The sequence below is a fragment of the Octopus bimaculoides genome, chromosome 3 (genome assembly GCF_001194135.2).
Source record: "Octopus bimaculoides isolate UCB-OBI-ISO-001 chromosome 3, ASM119413v2, whole genome shotgun sequence".
NCBI classification, from domain to species: domain Eukaryota; kingdom Metazoa; phylum Mollusca; class Cephalopoda; order Octopoda; family Octopodidae; genus Octopus; species Octopus bimaculoides.
The window spans coordinates 92824112-92848517 of NC_068983.1; the positions used below are offsets into that span (position 1 = coordinate 92824112).

General features: G+C 34.3%; 1 protein-coding gene across 1 annotated transcript in view; it reads right to left on the reverse strand.

Annotated features, from left to right (window-relative positions):
- Positions 1–249: 249 nt before the first annotated feature.
- Positions 250–24406, reverse strand: part of LOC106877699 (neurexin-4) — a 424377-nt gene continuing 400220 nt past the window's right edge. The window contains exons 24-25 of the mRNA XM_052966322.1: positions 11060–11212; positions 250–960 (exon numbers count right to left, since the gene is read on the reverse strand). Coding sequence (XP_052822282.1) covers positions 773–960; positions 11060–11212 — 341 coding nt within the window. The 3' untranslated portion in view covers positions 250–772. The remainder of the gene's footprint in view (positions 961–11059; positions 11213–24406) is intronic.

The following is a 24406-nucleotide window of genomic DNA, read 5'->3' on the forward strand; positions in this document are numbered from 1 at the left end:
ATATATATATATATATATATATATAAATGAAAATATGCCTGTAAATATTTATTTATAGAATGCCACTACCTTACATCAACTGTGGTGTTCGTTCATCCTAACTAATTAAACACTAAAATAAAAGGGATATCTACAGATATTATGATAGAATCAAAGAATTCCTCATAGATTAACAAAGTAAAAAATTGTGAAAAGAAATTTGTTTATAAGAAAAGAAAACTAAAAATTCATGGAATTGGCACGGCAGTGTAAAATAATGTGGGAATTTATTAGATAATCTCAAAGATTAGTTCTTAAACCAATTAAGCATTAACTTTGGAACTAAAAAAAATATTTTCTTTTTAGCTTTTTTTTCTTTTTTTTCATTTTCTTCTGTTGTTAAAGGAGATATTTTGCAAGTTCCTGATATAAAATAGATCAGCAGAACATGAAGAGGGAGGCTTCTTTGTTAGATTTCATTAAGACAATATTTATTATTTCTAGTTCTTATAATTTGTATATTCAAACATACATGTATGCTTCTTTATGCATGAGTGCACACATGCATACTTGATAGTATGCAGATGCATACCTATGTAAGTGTGTATGTGAGCAGCTGTGTTTGTATGCGAGTAGTGTATATTCATGATGTCTATGAAATGTATAAATGCCTGTTTCATATGATATATCACATCAAAGACATGTGATGAAAGGCGGTGTTAAATCCCATTTCACTGTTATTCCTAAACTGTTCCGCAACCCAATGCAGATTTGTGTGAAATCTTGTGAAATTTTAAACAAACCACTCTTGCCGTTTGGGAATTGGTAAACCTTCTTGATTATACATAATGGCCATATCTGGATTATCAGCCAAGTCAGCACCTTTAGCTTCTTTAGTTTCATAGTCTCCTTTCTGTCTTGTATGGTAGCAGATTATGTACAATACAATTATCAAGATCAATAGAAACAGAGATAAAACCACTGAAAAAAGAACAAAAACAAAAAAGGTAACAATTATAAACTGAATTCTTAATGTCAAAGGAACAATAAGATGGTAATTAATAGGAAATCACACAAGAGAATCAAATATTTTTAGGAATATTTTTTATGTATCAGTTTCTCCATCAATTGCAACACATAAAAGCAAGCATTATTTTCTAGAAAATCCATAAAGTTTTAAATGAAGAATTAAGCATCAGTTTTCTCTTCTATTCTGATATTATAGACTCAGTTACATTGGCACACAGCAATATAGGTCATCACATGGCTTTTAACTAACCATTGACCTACAAATGAATTTATCAATGGAAGTAGCCTGAAGTTCTCCAATAATGTTGAATTCTTAGTAACTTGGAAGCAAAATAAGAAGCTGATATTATTTGAAATAAACTGTAAAAACATCTACATTCTACTTGTGACTATACATCATTATGTAGCAGCATCTGATCAGTGGTCAGGTTTAATGCTTACCAGTCAGAACTGTCTGGGAGTATGCATTTGTTCTGTTAAAGCATTCCCTGCTCATTGGTTTAGTAAACTCTGGTTTGAGCTTTTACAACAGAAATTATTTGTACTGAAAAGTATCTATTTTAAACCAGGACTTAGTGAGAAAGTATTGACTTACACACATGATGTTCTTATAACTGTATGGGATATCTTGGAAATCAAGAAGATTTAGAATGCATGGTGGTGGAAAAAGGAGTAAGAACTAAACAGGAAATGTTGGAGGGTTTGCAAAACATCAGCTGCCAGTCTTTAGACTAAGATTAAACAGGAGGAGTTCTAGTTTTGTTCAGAATGATAGAAACTAAGGTAAAAGACATGTTGGTCATTCTCAGTCAGGAATTGGTAAAGACGAAGCTATTCTTGGAAAGGTATGGGGAGATAATTGATAGATTTGTAATCAACGCAATAACAACATCACTGTTACCATAACACACTGCTAATGAACTCTACCCTATTAAACACTAATAGTGTATCATAATACATTATTATACACCACTAATGAACTACAATAGCCCATTATATGAAGTGGTATCAAAAAATTCCTGGACTAGTTTTCTAGTGCACCAACAGATGACAGCACATGGTTGCGTGCACAGTGAGAGGCAGCAGTGACCTTCATGAAGCAGTGTGCCTGCCGAGTGACATCGCTACGTTTACTTTATAAGTTGCGAAATTTGTGTTTTTGTGATCACATGTATGCTGTAGTTTGTGATTTTTGTCATGGATAAGAAATTGGAACAAAGAGCCAACATGAAATTTTGAGTTAAACTTGGGAAGTTTGCTACAGAGACATTGAGCATGCTTCGTCAAGCTTATGATGATGAGGCAATAGGGCATACACAATGTTTCAAGTGGCATTGGCACTTCAAAAGCAGAAAAAATGTCCCTAGGATATGATGAGTGATCTGAAAGATCTGCCATGAGCATCATCTCTGGAAATGTGAAGAAAATTCATCATCTTGAACATGAAGATCATTGGAGGACAATCAATGAAGTTTTGAAGCATTTGAGGGAAGATATTTGGCAAAAGAGACTGGATCTGTGGAGTGTGAAAAATTGGATTCTTCACTACGACGATGTACCCTGTCACCAAGCTCTCCTCACTCATGAGTTTCTTGCCTAAAACAACATGGTATCACTTCCGCACCCACCCTATTTGCCAGATTTAGCACCTGCAGACTTCTATCTCTTCCCCAAGATGAAAATGCAGCTCAAAGGTCACTGTTTTAACACTGTTGCTGAGAGCCAGAGCGAATTGCAGAAGGTCCTTGGCTTGCTTATGGAAAACAACTTCCAGGCCAGGTTCCAAAAGTGGCAAGAATGCTGTGACTGGTGTATTGCTGCACAAGGTGACTATTTTGAAGGAGATGAAGTTAAAACTTCAGGTAAAAAATTATTGTTTATTAAAAATAACTAGTCTGGGAACTTTTTGATACCACCTCCATACACCAATAAACTAATATATACTACTTATTACAATATACCATTATATATTAATCTGTGAAGGCACATCACTTAGTGGTTAGGGTATTTGGCATATGACCTTCATTGTGAGTTCAATACCTGGTGTAACACTGAATTGCTGAGCAAGACACTTTATTTCATGTTGTTCCAGCCCACTCAGCTGGCAAAAGTGAGTTGCACCTGTATTTGAAAGGGTCAGCATTGTCACATCCTGTGTCATACTGAAAACTACATGAAGGGTGCACATGTCTCTAGAGTGCTAAGCTACTTGTCTGTTAATTTCATGAGTAGGCTGTTCTGTTGATCGGATCAACTGAAACCCTTATCATAGCCGACAGACTGCCATATATTACTAATCCACAACAAGCACCATTATACACTCTATTCTACAACTATTAAATGATGCATTCATTACTAAAATGGCTATTTGGCAAAGTCTATGCTTCATTAAAGAGTTTTAAGGAAATTGAAGTATGTAGAGGGTTGTCTCTCTTGCTTGCAAAAATTACGAAAATAATATTGCCATTGAATTGATGTTACAGTACAAAATTATTTTTAATAGTATTTATGTTCCTCTATATTAGATATATTAACAATCTCAAACAATTCTACAGAGGTCAATACATTTTTTGAAGGCACACTAGATTACACAATTTTTTTTTGTCTTATAAACCAAAGTGAATAAAAAAAAATTGAAATCATGATCATACAAGAATAGAGAAATGATTTGTTGTTTTAAACTTTTAAATATCATTTCTTGTAATGAAGGAATTGCAATACACTAAATAATGTAAAAATCAATATGTGCCATATACAACATGGCATGTGATGAGGAGTTAAAACATTTTAAGTTAGGCTGTGGCTTCGGAACATTTTATATTACTGCCTTCTTTCTTTTGTTTTAGAATTCATTATTTGTGTAAATTATATTGTGACAATGTATGAAAGATGGTTACTTTATGTTGTGCCATTCATGTCAAAACATTTACTGGTTAAAATATTGCACTTGGGGAAGCAGTTATTTTTTTATCAATTGAAGTGATTTCACCTTTTCTTTTTTTTTTTTTGCATTAAAACTAATTCAACTGAGGCTGCTGTAAAAAATGAAACTTTAGTTTGCAGAAGGATGAAAAGCAAAGACAACTTAAGCAGGATTTGAACTCAGAATGTAAAGTAACATAATTGAATAGCACAAGGTATTTTGTGAATCACAGAACTGATTCAACAAAATCACTGCATATTCAATAATAATAATGATGATGATGATTTCTAACTTGGTCACTAAACCACATATTTATGGGGATTAAATCAATATTCAATCTAGAACTGAAAATATTTTATCAACTCTAAAAAGATGAAAGGCAAAGCTGACTCCAGCAGGATATAAGCAAATAAGAACACGATATTTTGTACAGTAATCTACTGATTCTGGAATTTAAAGCCTCTATAATAAGTTACAAATTTTAGGTACAAGGCCAACAATTTTGAGGGTGGGGATTAGTTGATGACACTAACCCCAGGACTTAACTGGTACTTTAGTTTATTGACCCTCAAAGGGTAAAAGGCAAAGTTGATGTTTATGTGATTTAAACACAGAATATAAAGAGTCAGAAGAAATGCCCAGAGTTTCTCCCAAAACACAGTCGACTCTCCTACACCACAAGTCCTCAACAGAATGCTAATATGGAAGTTTCACTGACTGCATGACCTGATTAGTAGAAGGCTGTAAGCAGCTGACAACATTTCAACAAGTTTTTGGTTTTTGTTTGAACCAGGGTTGGAGTTATGTCAAAAGAGATCAGCTGTGAGAAAATTTGCCAACAAAGGTTAACTATACTTGCTTACCATTCAGAAATTTCTGTGGATACTGCAGCCTTAGAGCAAGCCCACACATCATTAGCATTGGCATACTGAGCTATCTATAGAGAAGGTGAATAATAATTTTAAAAAACAATTTAGGCACAAGGCTAATTTTAAAGGGAAGGAAGGTTAGTCAATTACATTGATCTCTATACTTGACTGGTACTTTATGGAACCTAAAAGAATAAATCCAAATGCCTGAAATTTTGGAAGAAAGTGTTAGTCGAGTAAAAAAAAATTCTAGTATCTGGCTAGTATTTTATTGTTATCAATCCTGAAAGAGTTGACTGCAGCAGGATGTATAGACATGCTCCACAGCATTTTGTCCATTTTTTGGCAGAATCGTTAGCATGCCAGGCAAAATAGTTAGCAGCATTTTGTCTGTCTTATTCTGAGTTCAAATTCTGCCTTTCATCCTTTTGGGGTTGATGAAGTACCAGTTGAGCACTGGGGTCGATGTAATCAACTAGCCCCCTCCCTCCAAAACATTTCAGGCCTTGTGCCTATAGTAGAAAGGATTATTATTATTATTATTATTATTATTATTATTAAGGCAGTGAGCTGGCAAAATGCTTAGTGCCATTTTGTCTATCTTTGTGTCCTGTGTTCAAATTCCACTGTGGTCGACTTTACCTTTCAGGGTTGATAAAGTAAGCACTGAGGTTGATGCAATTGACTTATCCTCTCCCCTGAAATTGCTGGCTTTGTGCCAAAAATTGAAATCATTATTATTATTATTATTATTATTATTATTATTATTATTATTATTCCTGATTTGGATTAATATTGGGTTCTGCTTAATAATCTTTTCCACTAAAGGCACAAGTCCTTTAGTTTTGCTTAATAATAATAATAATAATAATAATAATAATAATAATAATGATAATAATTTCAAATTTTTAGCCAGTAAATTTTTGAGGTGAGGATGAAATTGATTGCATCAATCCCAAAGTCTGACCACCTACCACTAAGCATTTTGTCTGCTATGCTAACAATTCTGGCAGTTCACTGCCATAATAATAGTAATCCTTTCTACTGTAGGCACAAGACTTAAAATTTTTGGGGCGGGTGTTAGTCGATTACATCAACTCCAGTGCTTAACTGGTACTTATTTTATTGACCCCAAAAAGATGAAAGGCAAAGTAAACCTTGGTAGAATTTGAACTCAGAACATAGAGACATGAAATGATGCTGAACATTTTGCCTGGTCACCACCTTGGTTTCAAAATTTCACTCAAGGCCATAACTTTCAGAAGAGAGGGTATGTTTATTACATTGCATTTTGGCCAACACTTTGACAACTGTAAATAAGGTACGAGGCCAACCATTTTTAGGGGATTACATCCACCCCAATGTACCAATGATATTTACTTTAGTTACTCTGAAAGATGAAAGGCAAAGTCAATCTCAAGTAATAATAATAATAATAATAATAATAATAATAATAATAATGATAGTAATCCTTTTTACTAAAGGCACAAGGCCTGAAATTTTTGGGGAAGGGACTGGTTGATTACATCGACCCTAGTGTTTCACTGGTACTTAATTTATTGACCCTGAAAGGATGGAAGGCAAAGCAAAGACAGGTGAAATGTTGCTTAGCATTTTGACTTGTGTACTGAAGACAACAAATGTAGAATCTGCAGGAAAGGAAACAAAAGTATCAATCATCTTTGGAGTGAGCACAGTAAGCTAGCTCAAAAAAAAGTATAAGTGCAGGCATGATTGTGTAGGTATAAGTGTGCTTTGGATGTTAGCAAAGTGTGTAGCTTTGAAATAACAGGAGAAAGAGTGTGAACTTGAACCAGACGTGGTGACAGAGAATGAGAATTACAGGTTCTTATGGGACTTCCTCATAAAGACCAACCATACTACTATGCAAGAAGACCAGATAAGATTATAGAGTACAAAACATAAACAGGTAAGATCATAAACTTAGCAGTTCCCTATGATAACAGAGTCGATACTAAAGTAATTGAAAAAATTGAGAAATATCAGGATCTAGCCAGAGAGCTGAAGAGCCTGTGAAAGACTAAGACAATAATTATTTCTTTGATAAATGGTGCACTTGGCACAATACAGATTCTTGAGATTTGAGGAGACTTGTCACTAAACTTCAAGATAGCATGCCTGTTAATTAGATGAGCATGTACTAGCTTGATAATTTCTTTATGGTGATAAGAAAATTGAAAAACATTTGAATTAACACAATTATTGAGAGTATTAATATTGTACCGCCACCCAATGGATGTCAATTTAAGAACAGTTAAAAAATATAATTTTTTTCAACCAGATTGATGAAGAAGAATAAAATCGTATGGTATTAATATCCAAAATTTCACAAAATGGCCACACAACTACAAGGTATTAAATCTTTAAGTTGAAAGGCTCATTATCACAAATTTCTTTACATTTTATGGCTATATAATTATAGAAATCACTCAATATCTGATTTGCTTTGTTGACAACTAATATCCAGCTCATATAAGTTTCCCATCAAATTTAAATTTGGGGATTTTGTAGGACACTGCTGCACTCATGTTTTATTTTTGTAGCATTCCTTGATTATTCCACTTGTATGCTTTAGGTTGTTGTCATGTTGAAAAATCCATGACTAGCTCAAATGACTCTTGGCATATGATATCTCTAAGAACTCCAGATAGACTGTTCTTGTTCATGATGACAGACTTGATGTATGTGAATGATTCTTTTCAAGACATAGTTACAATCACTATACTTGAACTGTTAGACTTATGTAGTCTGGCCAAAATTCTCTGCTTCTCACTAAATGGAATGGAAGCATGTTATATATTCAGACAAATGTACAAATTGTTTATATGCAATGTCATACAAGCCCAAATTAGTAAATTTTCATGCCAATAACATCAGTCTGCTTGACTAATCTTTTATTATTGAATTCTGTTAAAATACAACTTCATTCTAATTAACTTTGAGAACAATGAAGAATTTAGTAAAATAACCTTATAGTAATAAAACTGGTGTTTGGAACATAAATTGGCATGAAATTTTGAAGGAAGGTTTTAATTTAGACTACTTTAAAACCTGAAGTTTGTATCATAGAACTAGACGTAGTCTTAGGCAGATTGGTATCAAAAGGTTAAATTCATTCAAAATGTCAATGGCAGTCATTTTCCTCTCCTTCATTGACACATGATGAATGCACTGGTCCATCCTTTTCAGTAGGTTTTCATGGGCTATCTTAATCAAAGATGATCAGAATAGTCACCAGTTTCAATGAAAGTGTTCAAGGTATGGCAAGAAGCAGTTATTGAGTATTCATCTGTAGTAGCTTTGTGCCCGAAAGTCCATTTCAGCTTTTGCAGTTTGGACAATTTTCTATCATGTTCCTTTGTTTACCCAACACAACACATACCAAGGTGATATAATTAAATAGCTAAAAGTTAGTCTTATAAAATTAAACAAATTTTTCAATGTTTTTAAATGGAGTAGCATTAATTTTTGTGACTTTATTAATACTGTCAATAAATAATTGAATTATAATTAAAATTTTCAAGTTTAAACTTAGATAATTTAAAAGCTAAAAGGCTTTTTTAAAATTCATCATACATAGTTTGATTCATGACAAAATAAATGGAAATCATGTTTAATCATCAATATACACATCTTTAAACTAAATAATGTCATTATACTACCTCTATGTACAGAAAAAATATAACAAACTAATTATAGCTGAAGTATCAGAATTAGTCATCATCACTAGACAGAACATAAATACTGTCAGTCTTAACATTAAAAAAGATATAAACAACATCAAGCTGCAATATAAAGTAGTAATTTTTGTTTTAAACACAATCAGACTGCTTTGAAATTTCTGATGTTCTGTGTAATACTGACAAGTGGAAGCTGGCTTTAAATGTGTGCTATGGCATCTGAGTGTATATGACTATGAAAACAATATATGAATGGAAGGGCTGTAAATGATGTGTTGCGCTTTTAACATCTGTTGTGCATCAGATGTGTAATGAGCATGCATTGATGAGCCATGGATTCATAAAGTGTGTAATGTATACATGACATATGTAATGTGCATGTGTACATTATATGAATACAGTGTACATCAGATATGTCTAATGTGTATGTCATGCCTAGACTAGGTGTAGACTGAAAGATATCAAGAAAATTTGAATGGGAAAAAAATGGAGTGGAGGGAAAATGAATGTAGGTAGGTTATAGGATGGCATTGAGGTACATCATAAGATGAATTGAGGTATGTCATTGTGCAGATACATCATAAGGCAGAGTAAAGCTACATTAGAGGGCAAGGTAAAGCTGTGTCATTAGGGCAAAATAGTTTTATATCATAGGGTATGATGAAGGTATGTCATAGGGTGTAACTAAGTCATAGGGCAGAATGAAACTACATCATAGGACATACCATTTATATAATGAAGCAAAGTTACTTAAATGAAAGGCTACCTAAACATGTGAAGGACACAATTTATTGCTATGCAAACACCAACCATCACAATCCTTACCAGCATATACACAATCATCACCAAAACCACAAAGATATCTCTACACTCCAGAATGCTACTACATCACCTTTCTAAAAATACTAAATAAAAGTCAGAAGATATTAGTAATGGTCTGCATTAGCAAATATCAGCAAATGAAATTCACAATTTGCCGTGGTATATAAAATTCACCCTGCTATGAGATACAAACTTATTTATATTTGTAAATTTTATTTACATTCTAAAATGTTCTCTCTATCATTAACTCCAGACAATTATAAAAACAAAAATAGCAGTGGCATCAGTAGCTTCTTTAGCTATAAACACCATGTTGGAATGCTAATGCATACTACCAATGACAGTATGAAGGAGTTCCTAGAGGCTTTAACCTGCTAGAAACAGCAGCCAAATCTCCTTCAAATGATACATTACTGTCTATCTGTCTCTCTCTCTAAAAAAAAAAAAAGGAAGAATACATGGTATAAAGTAGTCTAAAGATATTATATCAGAAAGAAAGATGTTATGGAATATCTTCAATCAAGTTTGACACGGGCATAAAAACACAGAAAAGTGGGACAGTGCATAGAAACAAGATGCTTGAACCAAATTTATCTTGTTCACTTCTTCACTTTCACAGTAGCCATTCAGAGAGGGCACTCTGCACCCTATACAATAAATTACTGTATGTCAAAGAAGGCAGTATAATCCCTAACTAGGTGTGGTATATCACGAGCACTCGATCACACCTAAGTGTTTGAATGAAGATCTACTTACCATAGATCTCATCAATCAGAGACACAACAACGAATACCGAAAAAGAGATGAAGGTATGAATATTTTAATTCAAAATCACTTTGGATAGATTTTTAGTAAAACCATTATTCTACATATCAAGAGTTTTGCAAACTTTATATGTTGGCAACTATTTGTAACCTACCTAATAATTCATACAAGCTAGCTTCATTTTAATATTTTCTATTCTCTTTGGTATGGAACTGAATGTGCTAGGAATTTTCCTCAATGAATAATTTCAAAGCAGAATACCAAAGTCTATGGGTGTCATATTGAAGTAGTAAAATGTATAAAAGCTGACAGTTTAGATTAGTACAGAATGATTAATGGCTCTAGATTTTATACAAAATAAAAAGGAAAAGAAAAAAAGAAAATTCTTCCTCAAAACTACAGAACATTAAAGCATGTAATGATATTGAGATAAATAAGATAGTTTAACAAAAACTTAGAAATGGAGTCAGTGTCTTGAAGAAAAGAGTCAGTTATTGTAACTTATATAGTAATAACTGAAGCAAGTGTGGATCATTTGAGGAAAGTCATTGCATGAAGGGATTGGCAACAATATGGATCAGCTGAAAGATTCAGGCAAGTCACCAAACTGATTTAAAGATGGCAAATGACTGGCTTAAATTAGCTGCATAACCTAGTGGGGGTCAGCTGAGTGCCTTAAGGAAATTTGCTGAGTGGCTTAATGATTAACTGAGTGACTTAGAGAGTTCAGCTAATTAGCTGAGAGAGGTCAGTTGAGTGGTTTAATTAGCTGAGTGGTTTAGAGAGGTCAGCAGAGTGGTTTAGAGAGGTAAGCAGAGTGGTTTAGAGAGGTAAGCAGAGTGGTTTGGAGAGGTCAGCAGAGTGGTTTGGAGAGGTCAGCAGAGTGGTTTGGAGAGGTCAGCAGAGTGGTTTAAGAAGCCAGCTGGGAAATCGAAATGTTTTGCAATGGCTATAATCAAAAGTGAACTCACCTCCTATCACAACTCTTTCATATAGTGCCATGCCTTTGTCTAGTGTGTTAGGGTAGGTAATATTGACCAAACTTTGGTCAAACGGACGTGATTCAACAGGATCTGGAGCTTGTGTGATTTCTTCAAAACCACACATATCCTCGCGAATTTCGCCTACAAAAGAAGAACAGAAATTAATAAAAACTCACTTATTATCTAGTGAAAATCTGTGTTTCTTCCAGAACTATTTACAGCTACGTCAAATTTCTAAAACAAATTGCAAAGTGATCTAAAGAGAGTGAAAAGAGCAAAAAATGAAAAGAAAACTCAGACAATAGTTAGAGTTAAAAATTTTTCAACCGCCAATATTATTAGTTGTTTTCAAAATAATATTTATTTTTCTTAAGGGTGTAGTAAAATATTTAATACAACACCAATCTTAAGCTCCTTTCTTAAATGTATTCCCCTATTCTTATTTGTAAAATGTAAAAGAAAAATAATTCTGTTGTAAATAAGACTGCCCAGACCAAATAAGTTATTTTGTTTTCTTTACATTGTTAAGTGCATCATTCTTCAATATGAAAACAGAATGATATTAAAATATAATTAAAATAATAACCACAATATCTACTATAAACACTGTCTCACAGAACTAAATATATGAAGACATAGTGAAGTGTGGTGAGTTTAGAGATTAAGATGACATACCTCATATTTGAGAAAAAATTTTAAGTGAATAAATAAGCTCTACCAGCATGAAAGAACTTGAGTTCAAATGATGATGAATAGTTTTAGATTCAGGTATAATTAGGTAGCATATATAGAATTGTTTATAGCAACACAAACTACCCAAAATTAAAGCTGATTTTATATATGGTCTTTCAAGAGAGATAAAACAATAACCTGCACATTCTTGTATAGACTGTCAATTCAGTATATGCACAGGCATGGCTGTGTAGTAAGAAGTTTGCTGCCCAACCACAGAGTTACAGGTTCAGTCTCACTGGGTGGCACCTTGGACAAGTGTTTTCTACTATAACCTCAGGCTGGCCAAAGCCTTGTGAGTGGATTTGGTAGACAGGAACTAAAAGAAGCTCATTGTGTGTGTGTGTGTGTGTGTGTGTATATATATATATATATATATATATATATATATATATATATATATATACGTATGTATGTATTTATGTGTGTGTTTGCCACCCAGCCATCACTTGACAACCAATGCTAGCATGTTTATATCCCCATAACTTCAGCAAAAGACCGATAGAATAAATACTAGGCTTACAAAGAATAAGCCCTGAAGTTGATTTCTGTGACTAAAACCCTTTAAGGCAGTGCTCCAGCATGGCCACAGTCAAATGACTGAAACAAGTAAAAGAATGAAAGAATAAAACCCTAACCCTGAAACATTTTCTTTAGTGCTCCATTTCAAGACTAAAAATTAAATTCACTATTAACAACATTAACCTCCAAGACCAAGTTTAGAAGGCTGGTTGGGGCTACAAGCCAAGGTAACCAGAGAGGTCAACATTAGTGAAACTCAGATAAATAAAGTTCACAAACTGAAATTTGTTTGTATGAAGAACTGGTTGAGTGGTTTACGCCTGACATTTCAGGCAAGGCCTTTTGTTAGTGAAGGAAAGAAACAACAAGAAAATGTCTAAAATGTTATAGGTGCAAGGTGTGGCTGTGTGGTGAGAAGTTTGCTTCTCAATCACATGGTTTTGGGTTTAGTCTCACTACATAATACCTACGGCAAATGTCTCCTACTATAACCCTGGGCCAACCAAAGCCTTGTGAAAGAAGCCTGTTGTGTATGTGTATCAATGTGTGTGTTACTGTCTTCTTTCCTTAACATTATATGATGGTTGTAAATGAGTGTCACTGTCATGCAAGCAGTGTCCCACATTACCGGTCTTGCTGGGGTATTATCTTGAAGGATTTTAGTCAAATTGACCCCAGTACTTACTTGTAAAGTTTGCTACTTATTCTATTGGTCTTTTTTTTTTGCCAAACTGCTAAGTTATGGAGGTGTAAACAAACCAACATGGGTTGTCAAAAAGCAGAGATGTTACACACACACATATATACAGGATAGACTTCCACAGTTTCCATCTATCAAATTCACCCACAAGGCATTGGTCAGCTTGGGGCTATAGTAGAAAATACTTTCCCAAGATACTGTGCAGTAGGACTAAACTTAAAATCACATGGTTGCAAAGTGAGTTTCTTAACCACATAACAATGACTGCGCTTACACAAAGTATTTACAGTAAAATTTTAAACTGCTGTCTTCATAAATAGGGAGGAAAATACAATTAAAACAAAAATAGTAAATCAAAGAATGGAGTGAGTTGTAGGGTTACTGGGTAGAAGCGAAAAATCGGTAAAATATTTGAAATTTAAATTCTGAAAACATCATTTATTGGAAATCAAGGAATTTATTGAATTATTTCAAATCAGATAATACTGAGAAAATAATTTCAAAAAATTTGAAGAAAGGAAGAAAAATGCATCTAATTTTTTAAAGGTATTTTCTTTTCTTTCAGTGAGAAAAAAAAAATGGTTAAATTTCTAAAGAAATATTCCAGAACTTATCAAAGTAAGCAGTAACAGGAAGAAGGATAAAGACTATCAATCTCCATAAATTCTTTGAAAACAGAATTGATTTTACATTCGATGCACCCCATTCTCCTCTCTCCATTTGGTTATCTATCTTCTATTCCCATCTTTCCTACCTTCTCTTCCCACTTGTATCTTCCACATAACCATTTCCTCCTCCACATCATCATCTCTGTTTCACATACATTTTCTTGCTGTCCTTATCAGTCATCCCACCCTGTATCTCTCTCCCTCTCTCTCACATCCTCTATCCCACTTTATATATAAAGAATATCAGTAACAATACCAACACCATTAAATATCATCAAATTAAGCAGCAATCATCATTATCACAATAATAATAATAATCCTTTCTACTATAGGCACAAGACCTGAAATTTTGGGAGAGAGGTCTAGTTAATTAAACTGACCCTAGTCTTACTCATTTCATCAACCTCAAAAGGATGAAAAACAAAGTTAACCATGGCAGAATTTGAACTCGGAACATAAAACCAGAAGAAATGGCATTGAGCATTTTGTTCCATAAGGTAAAAATACTGTCAGTTTGTCACCTTAATAATGATAATCCTTTCTACTAGAAGCACAAGGCCTCAAATTTGGGGGAAGGGATTAAGTTGATTACATCAACCCTAGTACATAACTGAAACTTATTTAATCAACCCCGAGAGGATGAAAAGCAAAGTCGACAACAGCGGAATTTGAACTCAGAATGTAGTGGCAGACGAAATACTGCTAAGCATTTCGTCCAGCATGCTAACAATTCTGCCAGCTCACTGCTTTAATAATAATAATAATAATAATAATCCTTTCTACTATAGGCACAAGACAATAATAATAATAATAATAATAATAATAATAATAATAATAATAATAATAATAGTGGGCCTGATGCAATACCAGACACTGGCTCTCATGGGTTCTGATCTTAACTGATTGGAAGTGTTATCATGTACATTGTTTTGTCTTGGTATAAAAGATGAGCTACAGCAAATATTCTGCTCAATACCAGATTTGCTTGTCAGTTGCTTCATCTTAACCAGTTGAGCATATCCCTTAGTAGCTGCTGATATGTGCATCTCTGATCATGAGCAGAAGTAGTGGGGGAGGATCATAACCATGTGCTGAGAGGAATTTTTTGGGGTTTCAATAATTCATCTCTGGAAACATTGGTACTTTGTTCAACACCCTTAAACAACCCTTATTCAGGGACCTTTTTAACTGGGCCCCACCTGCAAGGTCATGTGCTGTTTATCTTGATATGAGATCACCACGTTATGCACATATGGTTGTGATGCATGTGCCGGTGTACCCTTATCAGATGGGTGGTCATGATGGGTATACTCGGCTTCATATATTTTTATCCCAGTGTCACTTTGATGGAATGCACTGCTCTCTCAATAATAGTAACAACAGTCCTTTCTACTAAAGGCACAAGGCCTGAAATTTGGGGGTAGAGGACTGGTCAATTACATCGACCCCATTACTCAAGTGGTACTCATTTTATTGACCCCAAAATGATGAAAGACAAAGTTGTCTTCAGTGGAGTTTAAACTCAGAATGTAAAGATGAACAAAATGCTTCTAAGCATTTTGCCTGGCACAGTAATGATTCTGCTAGCATGGTTTCAGATTTTGGCACAAAACCAGCAAGTTCAGGGCAGGAGGAAAGTCAGTTACATCAGCCTCAGTGCTCAACTGGTACTCATTTTATCGACCCTGAAAAAATGAAAGGCAAAGTCAACTTTATCAGAATTTGAACTCAAAATGTAAAGCTGGATGAAATGCTGTTGAGCATTTTCTCCCATAAGGTAACAATACTGCCAGCTTGTCATGTTCTTTATAATAATAATGATTTCAAATTTTGCCACAAGGTCAGCAGTTTTGGGGGAGGGTGTAAGTTGATTACATCAAGCCCAGTACTCAACTGGTACTTATTTTATCGACCCCAAAAGGATGAAAAGTAAAGTTGACCTTGATGGAATTTGAACTCATAATGTGAAGATGGAAGAAGCATTTTGCCTGGCATACTAACAATTCTGCCAACTCAAATAATGATAATAATGATGATAGTGGTTTCAAACTTTGGCACAGAACCAACAATTTTGAGGAAGGGGTTAAGACAATTATATCAAGTGTTCAACTGATACTTATTTTATTGAAAGGTAAAGTCAAACTTGGTGGAATTTGAACTCAGGATGTAGCGATGGATGAAATGCCACTAAATATTTTGTCCAGTATGCTAATGATTCTGCCAGCTTGCTGCCTTACATAATAATAATAATCCTTACTATTATAGGTACAAGGCCTGAAATTTTGGGGGAGGGAACTAGTCGATTATATTGACCCCAGAATTTCACTGGTACTCAATTTACCGACCCTGAAAAGATGAAAGGCAAAGCCGACCTCAGCAGAATATGAACTCAGAACATAGCAACAGGCAAAATACTGGTAAGCATTTCATCCAGTGTGCTAACAATTCTGCCAACTTGCTGCCTTGATAATAATAATAATAATAATAATAATAATAATGATGTCCACTTTCCCATGCATGCATGGGTTAGATGAAATTTGTTGAGGCAGATTCTTCTACAGCTGGAAGCCCATCCCTTTGCCAAATTTCAGCTGTTGTTTTCAAGTTAGTTAATGATTACAGTAAAAATTTTTCCCCTCAACAATGGGCAGCTCAATAACAAAACACACTTTTATGGAAGACTGCAAAGAAATGACACTGTTTGTATGATGATGACTATCATTTACAATTAGTCTATACACGTCAAGACAACAGGGAAGTCATGAACAAACACATGCTCACTCACACACATATAACAGGCTTCTTACAGTTTCCATTTACCAAATTTCACCTGTATGGTATTGGTTAATACACAGATATTGTTGAAGACACCAAATAGTGCCCACATAGTGGAAGTAAACTCCTAAACTATTTGGTTCCAAAACAAGATTTTTAACTACATGATCTAAAAAAAAAAAAAAAAGAAAGGAGAAAAGAAAGTCTTAGGCAAAAACAGGAAAAAATAGACATATTCTTTCCATGTTAATTTCATGGCTGAGAACATAGGAACAAACTAAAGGCAACAAGGAGACAAGATACCATAAAGCATTTAAGAAGACATTGGAATTATCAAGATATTGCACTCAACCACCAGCACCTTAATTTCAATATCTCCACTACACTATCACCACCACAACCAATACCACCAACACCAACAGCTACATCATCAGGAACACTATGAGTTTTGCAGCCACAACTCTCTATGTGGTCAGTCGACCAGTCAGAAACAACAGTAAAATCTTTCTAAAATTAAACACTACAATCTTAAGAAGGAACATTCCGGATAATATGGTCTTAGATTTCTCACACATAGGAGAAAGATGAGATGGTTAGAGCTGGAATGCGTTTGATCATAGGTTTGCTTAATCAATGTTCACCAAGGGCTAAACATTAATAACTTGAATGTCACTTTGTAACTGAGATAATGAGGGAGTAATGTTGTATGCTATGTGTATGTACTGAATGTGTGTGTGTGTGTGTGTGTGTGTGTGTGTGTATGTGTGTGCATGTGTCATTGTAATCACCATCATTTAACATCCATTTTGCATATTGGCATGTGTGTGTGTGTGTATATATTGAATTGTATATGTGTATGCTGAATGAGGATGTGTGTGTGTGTGGGTGCTAAATGTGTTTGCTGTATGCGTGTGCATTGTGAAGGGGTGTGTATGCACATGTGTGTTTGTGTCAACAGGCAGTAATTGTGTTTATGTGTACACACACGCATTATAAAATGATCAAATAGAGGTAGGATGATTGAAGTGAGTTCAAATCTGTTATATTCCTGTGAAGAACATTGTACAACATCCATAACCTCAGTTCAATTAAGTATCATGAATAAGTAACAAATCAACTTAAATTCAGTTTAAGATTACAAATCAGATCACCTAGACATCAGTAATTGTACTGAACTAATCTGGTTTAGTCTCAAACAACAGATTACCAATTAGTCTATATGTCAGTTAAAAACAAAGTACCAGATGACTGGTTTAGACTCAGATTCAAGACCACCAACTGTCTTGCTCTGCAATCTTGACAATGGATCTAGACAGTGGAATATTCAGCCACTTCTTCATATACTTTGCCTACAGGCAGTGATCATGGAACTTGACTGTCACCTGTTCTTAGCATGTTATTGGGTTGGTATTTCTATAAGTTGGTTAGGCTTATTGAGTCCTGTATGCTTAAGCCATGCCCTAATGGTCATATTGTGAGAATCTTCTATGCATGGCCAAGCACACAATGGATTATTTAATGCCATTGAAACAGGAATTAGTGGCAACCCGGTACACATTTCAAGCAGAATATCTTACAAGTTAAGAGGAGGGTAATATGGTGCTATATATGTCATCTTTAAGACTAAGTATGACGTGAAAATGCAAGGCAAAATAATGTGCAATACACTTACTCATATCTGTTGGTCCCACAGCATTTGGCAAAATAATGTGCAATACACTTACTCATTTCTACTGGTTCCACAGCATTTGGAAAGTTGGAGCACAAGGGACAGTGTCAGGAACAGCAATAATGACCACCTTGGCTAACAGTCATCTTTGTAGCAGAATAAAGGTAGGTGGTCAGTGCTGATATATCATTTGATGATATTGGTTGGGTGGGATCACCATGGATATACATGACCTCATGACCCTGCAAATTCACAAAACAATACCAGAACTGCATCCTGTAGAGGGTGCTGATTAGAGGACCTTAAAGTTCAGCATCCAAAGTATACAGCCTGGCTGTTAGTTGGTTACACATCTGGTACCAAAGTTCAATTAAAAGCTTTCTGCAGAGAAAATCTCAAAGAACAAACACAACCAACAAATCATGGAAGTTGTCATTCCTGGAGTGACACCAGGCACAACTTGCAAGTTGATATTACCAGGAGTGAGCCATGAGACCTCAGCCACAAACAACAAAGAAAAGGAGAGTGAACCACTGTAAGAACAAACCTGAAGCTATCAGGAAGTACCACTTCATTGCAGCACCAGCCATTCATTTATGAAGATGAGAACCAAACAGAGGCTGATGGGGTGAGGGGAAACAAACATTAAAAATAAAACAAAGCAAAACAAACAAGAATTGAAAAAGAGCCAATGAATGTCCTCACCCAAGCTAAAAACAATGTGAAGTGGAGAACAACCCCATGGAAAAGAAACTCTTTGCTGAGGAAGAACAAACTCTCATGAAGGAGAACCAAAGACCTCTGAGCAGGATGGAACTAGTTTATTTTACCTGAATGAAATGAATTCACAATCATTTGCACAAATAACAAAGTTCTAATAAAACATTTATACCATCTATAGAAGGATATTGAGAAAGAAATGACATCATATTTAAAGCAGCAGGAAAATGCTGTTTTAAAAAAAATAGTTCAAATTTGACAGACATCATGAAGTATTTTATTTCAATGATCCAGAAGACATGTCCTCTCATTTGCCTATAACACAAAAACTCATCACAGAAGATTTTGGAATCACCAGTCTCCAATAATATGATGAAGCAGGTATTGTTAGGGAAGTGGGGTACCCTAGTTAATGTAGGTGGAGGTTTAAATTTTATATAAAGATCTTGTTTTAATTATTGTTTTATCATGCTTTCTAAAAAAAAAAAAAAAAAAAAAAAAAAATGTCAATTTTTGTGTTTTATAAATTTTTGATTCATCCAATAATATATAACATCTTTCAGTTGCCCCTTTGTCTTTATATAACTTCTCCATCTCACCTTAGGTGTCTTTGTGAGCCTTTAATATTACTTCATATTTTTCTCTAGCTCTCCGAGCATTTGTGGCTAATAAAGAAAATATTACTATCATTATTACTACATACATGTGTGTGTGTGTGTGTGTGTGTGTATTAAGATCACAAGAATTTTATAAGGTTATGAGAGAACATGAACTAATTCTCTTTTGGAACATTGACTTTTGAGCTACATCACATAAAATTTTAAATAATAACATAAATATTAGGCTGACCCTTTGAGATAGTAAAAGCTGAAGGCTGCAAAGTTAACTTTGCAACTATGTGGATTCCATCTGAATATGTGGCACCCTGGGCAAGTGTTTGCAACTAGATTACTGAAATGACTAACGTCTTGTGGGTGAAACTTGGTAGAGGGAAACTGTATGGAGGTGTGTGTGTGTGTGTATGTAAATATGTGATTGTTTCTGAGTCTTCATACTGGTACCATGTGAGTAACAGTGGTATTATTAACATCACTTGTGAAAAAATATGTCCTGTAGCTCAAAAGTTTCATGAGGTACAATGTGTAAATACCAGGGAAATAAAAAAAAATACCTTACAAGATAAATGAAGTTTTGCAACAGGAAAGGTATCTGACTGTCTCAATAAAATTTGTCAAGCTGATACCAGTATAGTAAAAGCTAATGTAAAAATGAAATGATGACACACCCCCACACACACAAACAATTACTTTTTATTCTCTGCTAACAAACCTTTCATCCAACATGTAGACAACTCTATTATTGCAGTCCTTTAAATTTGCAGACTAGCACTTTTGCAGCATACTTATACTTTTTTACTCCTGCCTCCTTATCGTCAACTATACAAAGAGAAAATAAATTCAAATACAATCAAGACATTTTCTGAAACTGTGCTCTGGAAACAACTTCGTTGTGTAAAATAAACGTATTTCATTCAAATTTGCTATTCGTTCTCAGAAGGAATGATATGATAAATCAGTGAATGTCAGAGTGTACAGTACAGTCCTCAATTAAGTGGAAGCATGATATATTTGGAGTAAGGGACCCCTGGATCATATCTAGTTGCTTGATGAACTACCTCTAGCCTAGTCTAAATTAAAACAGTTCCACACAAAATCAACTATTTCTCAATCATACAATTAAGATTAAAATACTGTAAACCAATGATGTACATCATACAGCACACAAATGATATAACAACCAGCGCAACTTAGAAAAATTCAGCTGTACCAATGTCTCAAGTCCAACATCTGCTGCACCTGTCTTATTTAATTTCCAAACATCTTGTTCACAAAACAAACACAAAAAAAGTCTTCAAAGAAATATAAATCTTTTCTAGTTCATGATATACTGTACGTACTCTCTGCTCATATACAGAGTGAAACTGAAACCACTTAGAAATATCTTTTATCTTTTACTTGTTTCAGCCATTAGACTGCAGCCATGCAGAGGTACCGTCCTAAAGAATCTTTTTAGTTGAATGAATCGACCTCAGGACTTTTTTTTTAAAAGCCTGGTTCTTATTCTGTTGTTCTCTTTTGCTGGACTGCTAAGTTATGGGGGATGTAGACACACCAGTACTGGTTGTCAAGTGGTGGTGAGGGACAAACACAAACACACACATATATATATATATGACAAGTTTCTATTAGTTTCTATCTACCAAATCCACTCACAAAGCCTTGGTTGGCCGAAGGCTATAAGTAGAAAACACTTGCCCAAGGTGCTATCCAGTGGGACTGAACCTGAAACCATGTGGTTTGGAAGCAATTTTACCACAAAGCCATACCTAACTAATGACCTGCCTTTTTTAAGTGCATAGTGTTTGCTTACTCAAGAATATTTGTTATTACACGTGGACACTATTCTAAAATCACTGTCTCTTCAACTAATAATGCTTTCAAAATTTGACACAAGGGCAGTAATCTTAAGGGAAGGGGGCAAGTTGATTACACTGACCTCAGTACTTCACTGGTACTTTATTTTATTGACTCCAAAAAGATGAAAAGCAAAGTTGATCCTGGTGTGAATTGAGCTCAGCATGTAAGGACTTGGAAGAAATGCCACAAAGCATTTTGTCCAAGGTGCTAATGATTCTGTCACCTTGTCACTTGTCTTACTAATAATACATTGATATGCACTATATAGTTACAAATATGACTGTGATTAAAGGTTCACTTTGTGACTCTGTAGCTTCAGGTTCAATCCAACTGCATGGCACTTTGGACAAGCATCTTCAGCTGTAACCTTGAGTTGCTTAACATTTTATGAGTAAGATTTGGCAAATAGAAATTAGAAAATAGAAGCCTAGTGTGTGTGGTGCATGTGGGTGTGCTTGTGTGTATATTTTGTGCTTGTATGTGTGTTTATCAGAACCTGGGCAACAATGATGTGTTTATGTTCCCCTAAAACAAAAAGTGCAGCAGTTTGACAGTTTGATGTTGTGAAGACATGTGACCTTACTTGGAAATAGGTAAGGTTTGGCATCAGAAGTTTTGTTCAACCAATGCTAGATTGGGAAAAGTTAATGTAAAAATGATGATGATGATGCACCAGCAAATATCTGTAGCAACAATTACATTCCAGCTTAATAAATGATGACAATTGAAGCAGTTCCTCAATAATAAATTCTTCTAATCTGTTTTGCTGTTATTAACAGCTCCCTGGATATGTACAGACTAGACAATGAATTGAATGCAACAAGTTCTAAAAATGCTTACTGAACTATAAACTTCCATGCTAATTTGAAATTTTGGTAGTATTTAAAAATATTCAGGGAAAGGTCAACCTTTTAGCATTTAAACCAACCATAACTGGTGCATATAGTCTACCAGTTTTATGTTCAAACTGACCAGATCCAGCCTCTCACACCACCCAACAAAGTCATTCTAAAAATAAACAATCACATCATCAAAATCTCAAGGCATTGAGATGATGCATGATTAATTCAGAACATGACTAAGCATTACACATGACTGAATAATCTGAATGCTAAAGGGTTAAATATTAATTATTTGTAGAAATAGGTTAACATTCTCACTTTCTCTCAATAGTCATCAAGTCATTAAGCATAGGAGCACTGTTAGTCAATGGTTTTTGAAGATGACTAGCAGTTGCCCATGCTTGTAAGTATCATCTCTCTACACCAGTGGTGTTTATCTGAGGAAAAGGCTACTGACTTGGACTGGTACAGTTGCTATCTGTGTCATTGCAGATGTTGCTGTCACAATGCAAAGAGCTAGAACAGATACTGCAAAACATCACTCCAATGGCCAGATATGTCTTAGAAATTTTTATTTACAACTCCTACTACATGCACTCACCACCATTAGCTCAAACTACTTTTTTTAAAAATCCAAAACACATTCTTTTTTACATCTCGTCTAAAGGTTGTTGAGTATTTCTAAGTAATTAAAGTAGAATCAAAATATCAAGTTGAAGAGAGAATCTCTGCTTCACAGAGCAGAAGCCTTGAAACTAGATAACATTTAAAACAAGAGATTATGATCAGAAAATGTTTTAATGTTTTATTTAATATGTAGGTTTACAAAAAAATAATTTTGTGCATGATTTCTATCAGTAAGTTGGGAAGAATACACAGATATTTCCATTGATATTCCTAAAATGGTTAAGAAAATTACATTCTCAACAAATTACAATCTAATTTCGTTTTGGCAATTTTAAACGTTTCACCAATTAAACCACAATGACACCTTCCATCTATCATTTATCCAGACAAAAGTTTATCATCATAACATTCTATACTAAATCAATTTTGAAAGCTATTTTCTTATTTCTGACAGATTATAAATGTTTTGAAAATTGACAGACTATAAATGCTTCAAAAACAAAACAGAAACTAATAATGAAATAGTAATAATAATAATTAATTCTTGTTTTAATAATAATAATTGGAAGTAAGGTGTCAGGTACTCTCCACTAAGATATGGATTGTCTGACAGAAAGGAGAGTACTGATGTAAAGACAAAGAACTAGGCAAAGGAAAGCCAAGCGAAGAAAGCCTGAAGACAAGTGATTGATATACATATTAAAAGGAAGGGGTGAGAGAAGGATAGTTGAAGAAGTAAAATTGAGGGAGTTAATTATCAACAGCTTAAGGAACATAAAGACATGTGGTCAAACAGACTCATCTGATTTATACAAGCATGGAAAGTGGAAAGTGAAATGTTGCTTGCAGTAGTTATATTAAAATGATGATGATTTAAGATAAAAGCTCTATGTATAGCATTAATCTTAACAGAGAGGTAAGCTACTCTTAGTGTAATGAAAGACTGAAGGAGAATCACCAAGGCTGTTGTCTGCAGCTGTGTAACATGATGAATGAATCAATATAGAATGAATAGCAACCACATTTACTAATAAGCAAACTGGAAAATTAATAAAACCGATATAAAAGACATTAGAGAATGAAAGAGTCCTTGGAAAATTAGCTTTTGTGAAAATTCAGTGATTATGAAGCACGTAAGATTTAGGAACCATTCTTCATGATCGATGAGAAAATTCTGAGAGAGAAACAAATGTGAAAAGCTGTAATAACTTCAGGCTTAGACATGAGATTCTGACGCTTTATAGTTACTATCTACATAAACATTAAATTATGACAAGCTAATGAGAGAGTCTCTACATGCTTGACATACTAGAAATATCAGTCAAATCTCGCTCAAATCACATCTTACTACCTTAGAAAAGAAGGACACATTTGGTAATATAGTCCCAGATATACTACATCTGAAAAGGCAACTTGATCATAGATGGCAAGTAGATGAAGTTAAAAAAAACAAAAATCAAAAGTATACTGTATCTTTCAGATAAGAATTGCATGTTCAAGTCCTGTAGTTCAGGGAAGTATACAGTAAGATAAAGACTGAATGATCACAGAAGATAGAAAACTGACTATATATATATATATATATATATATATATATATATAT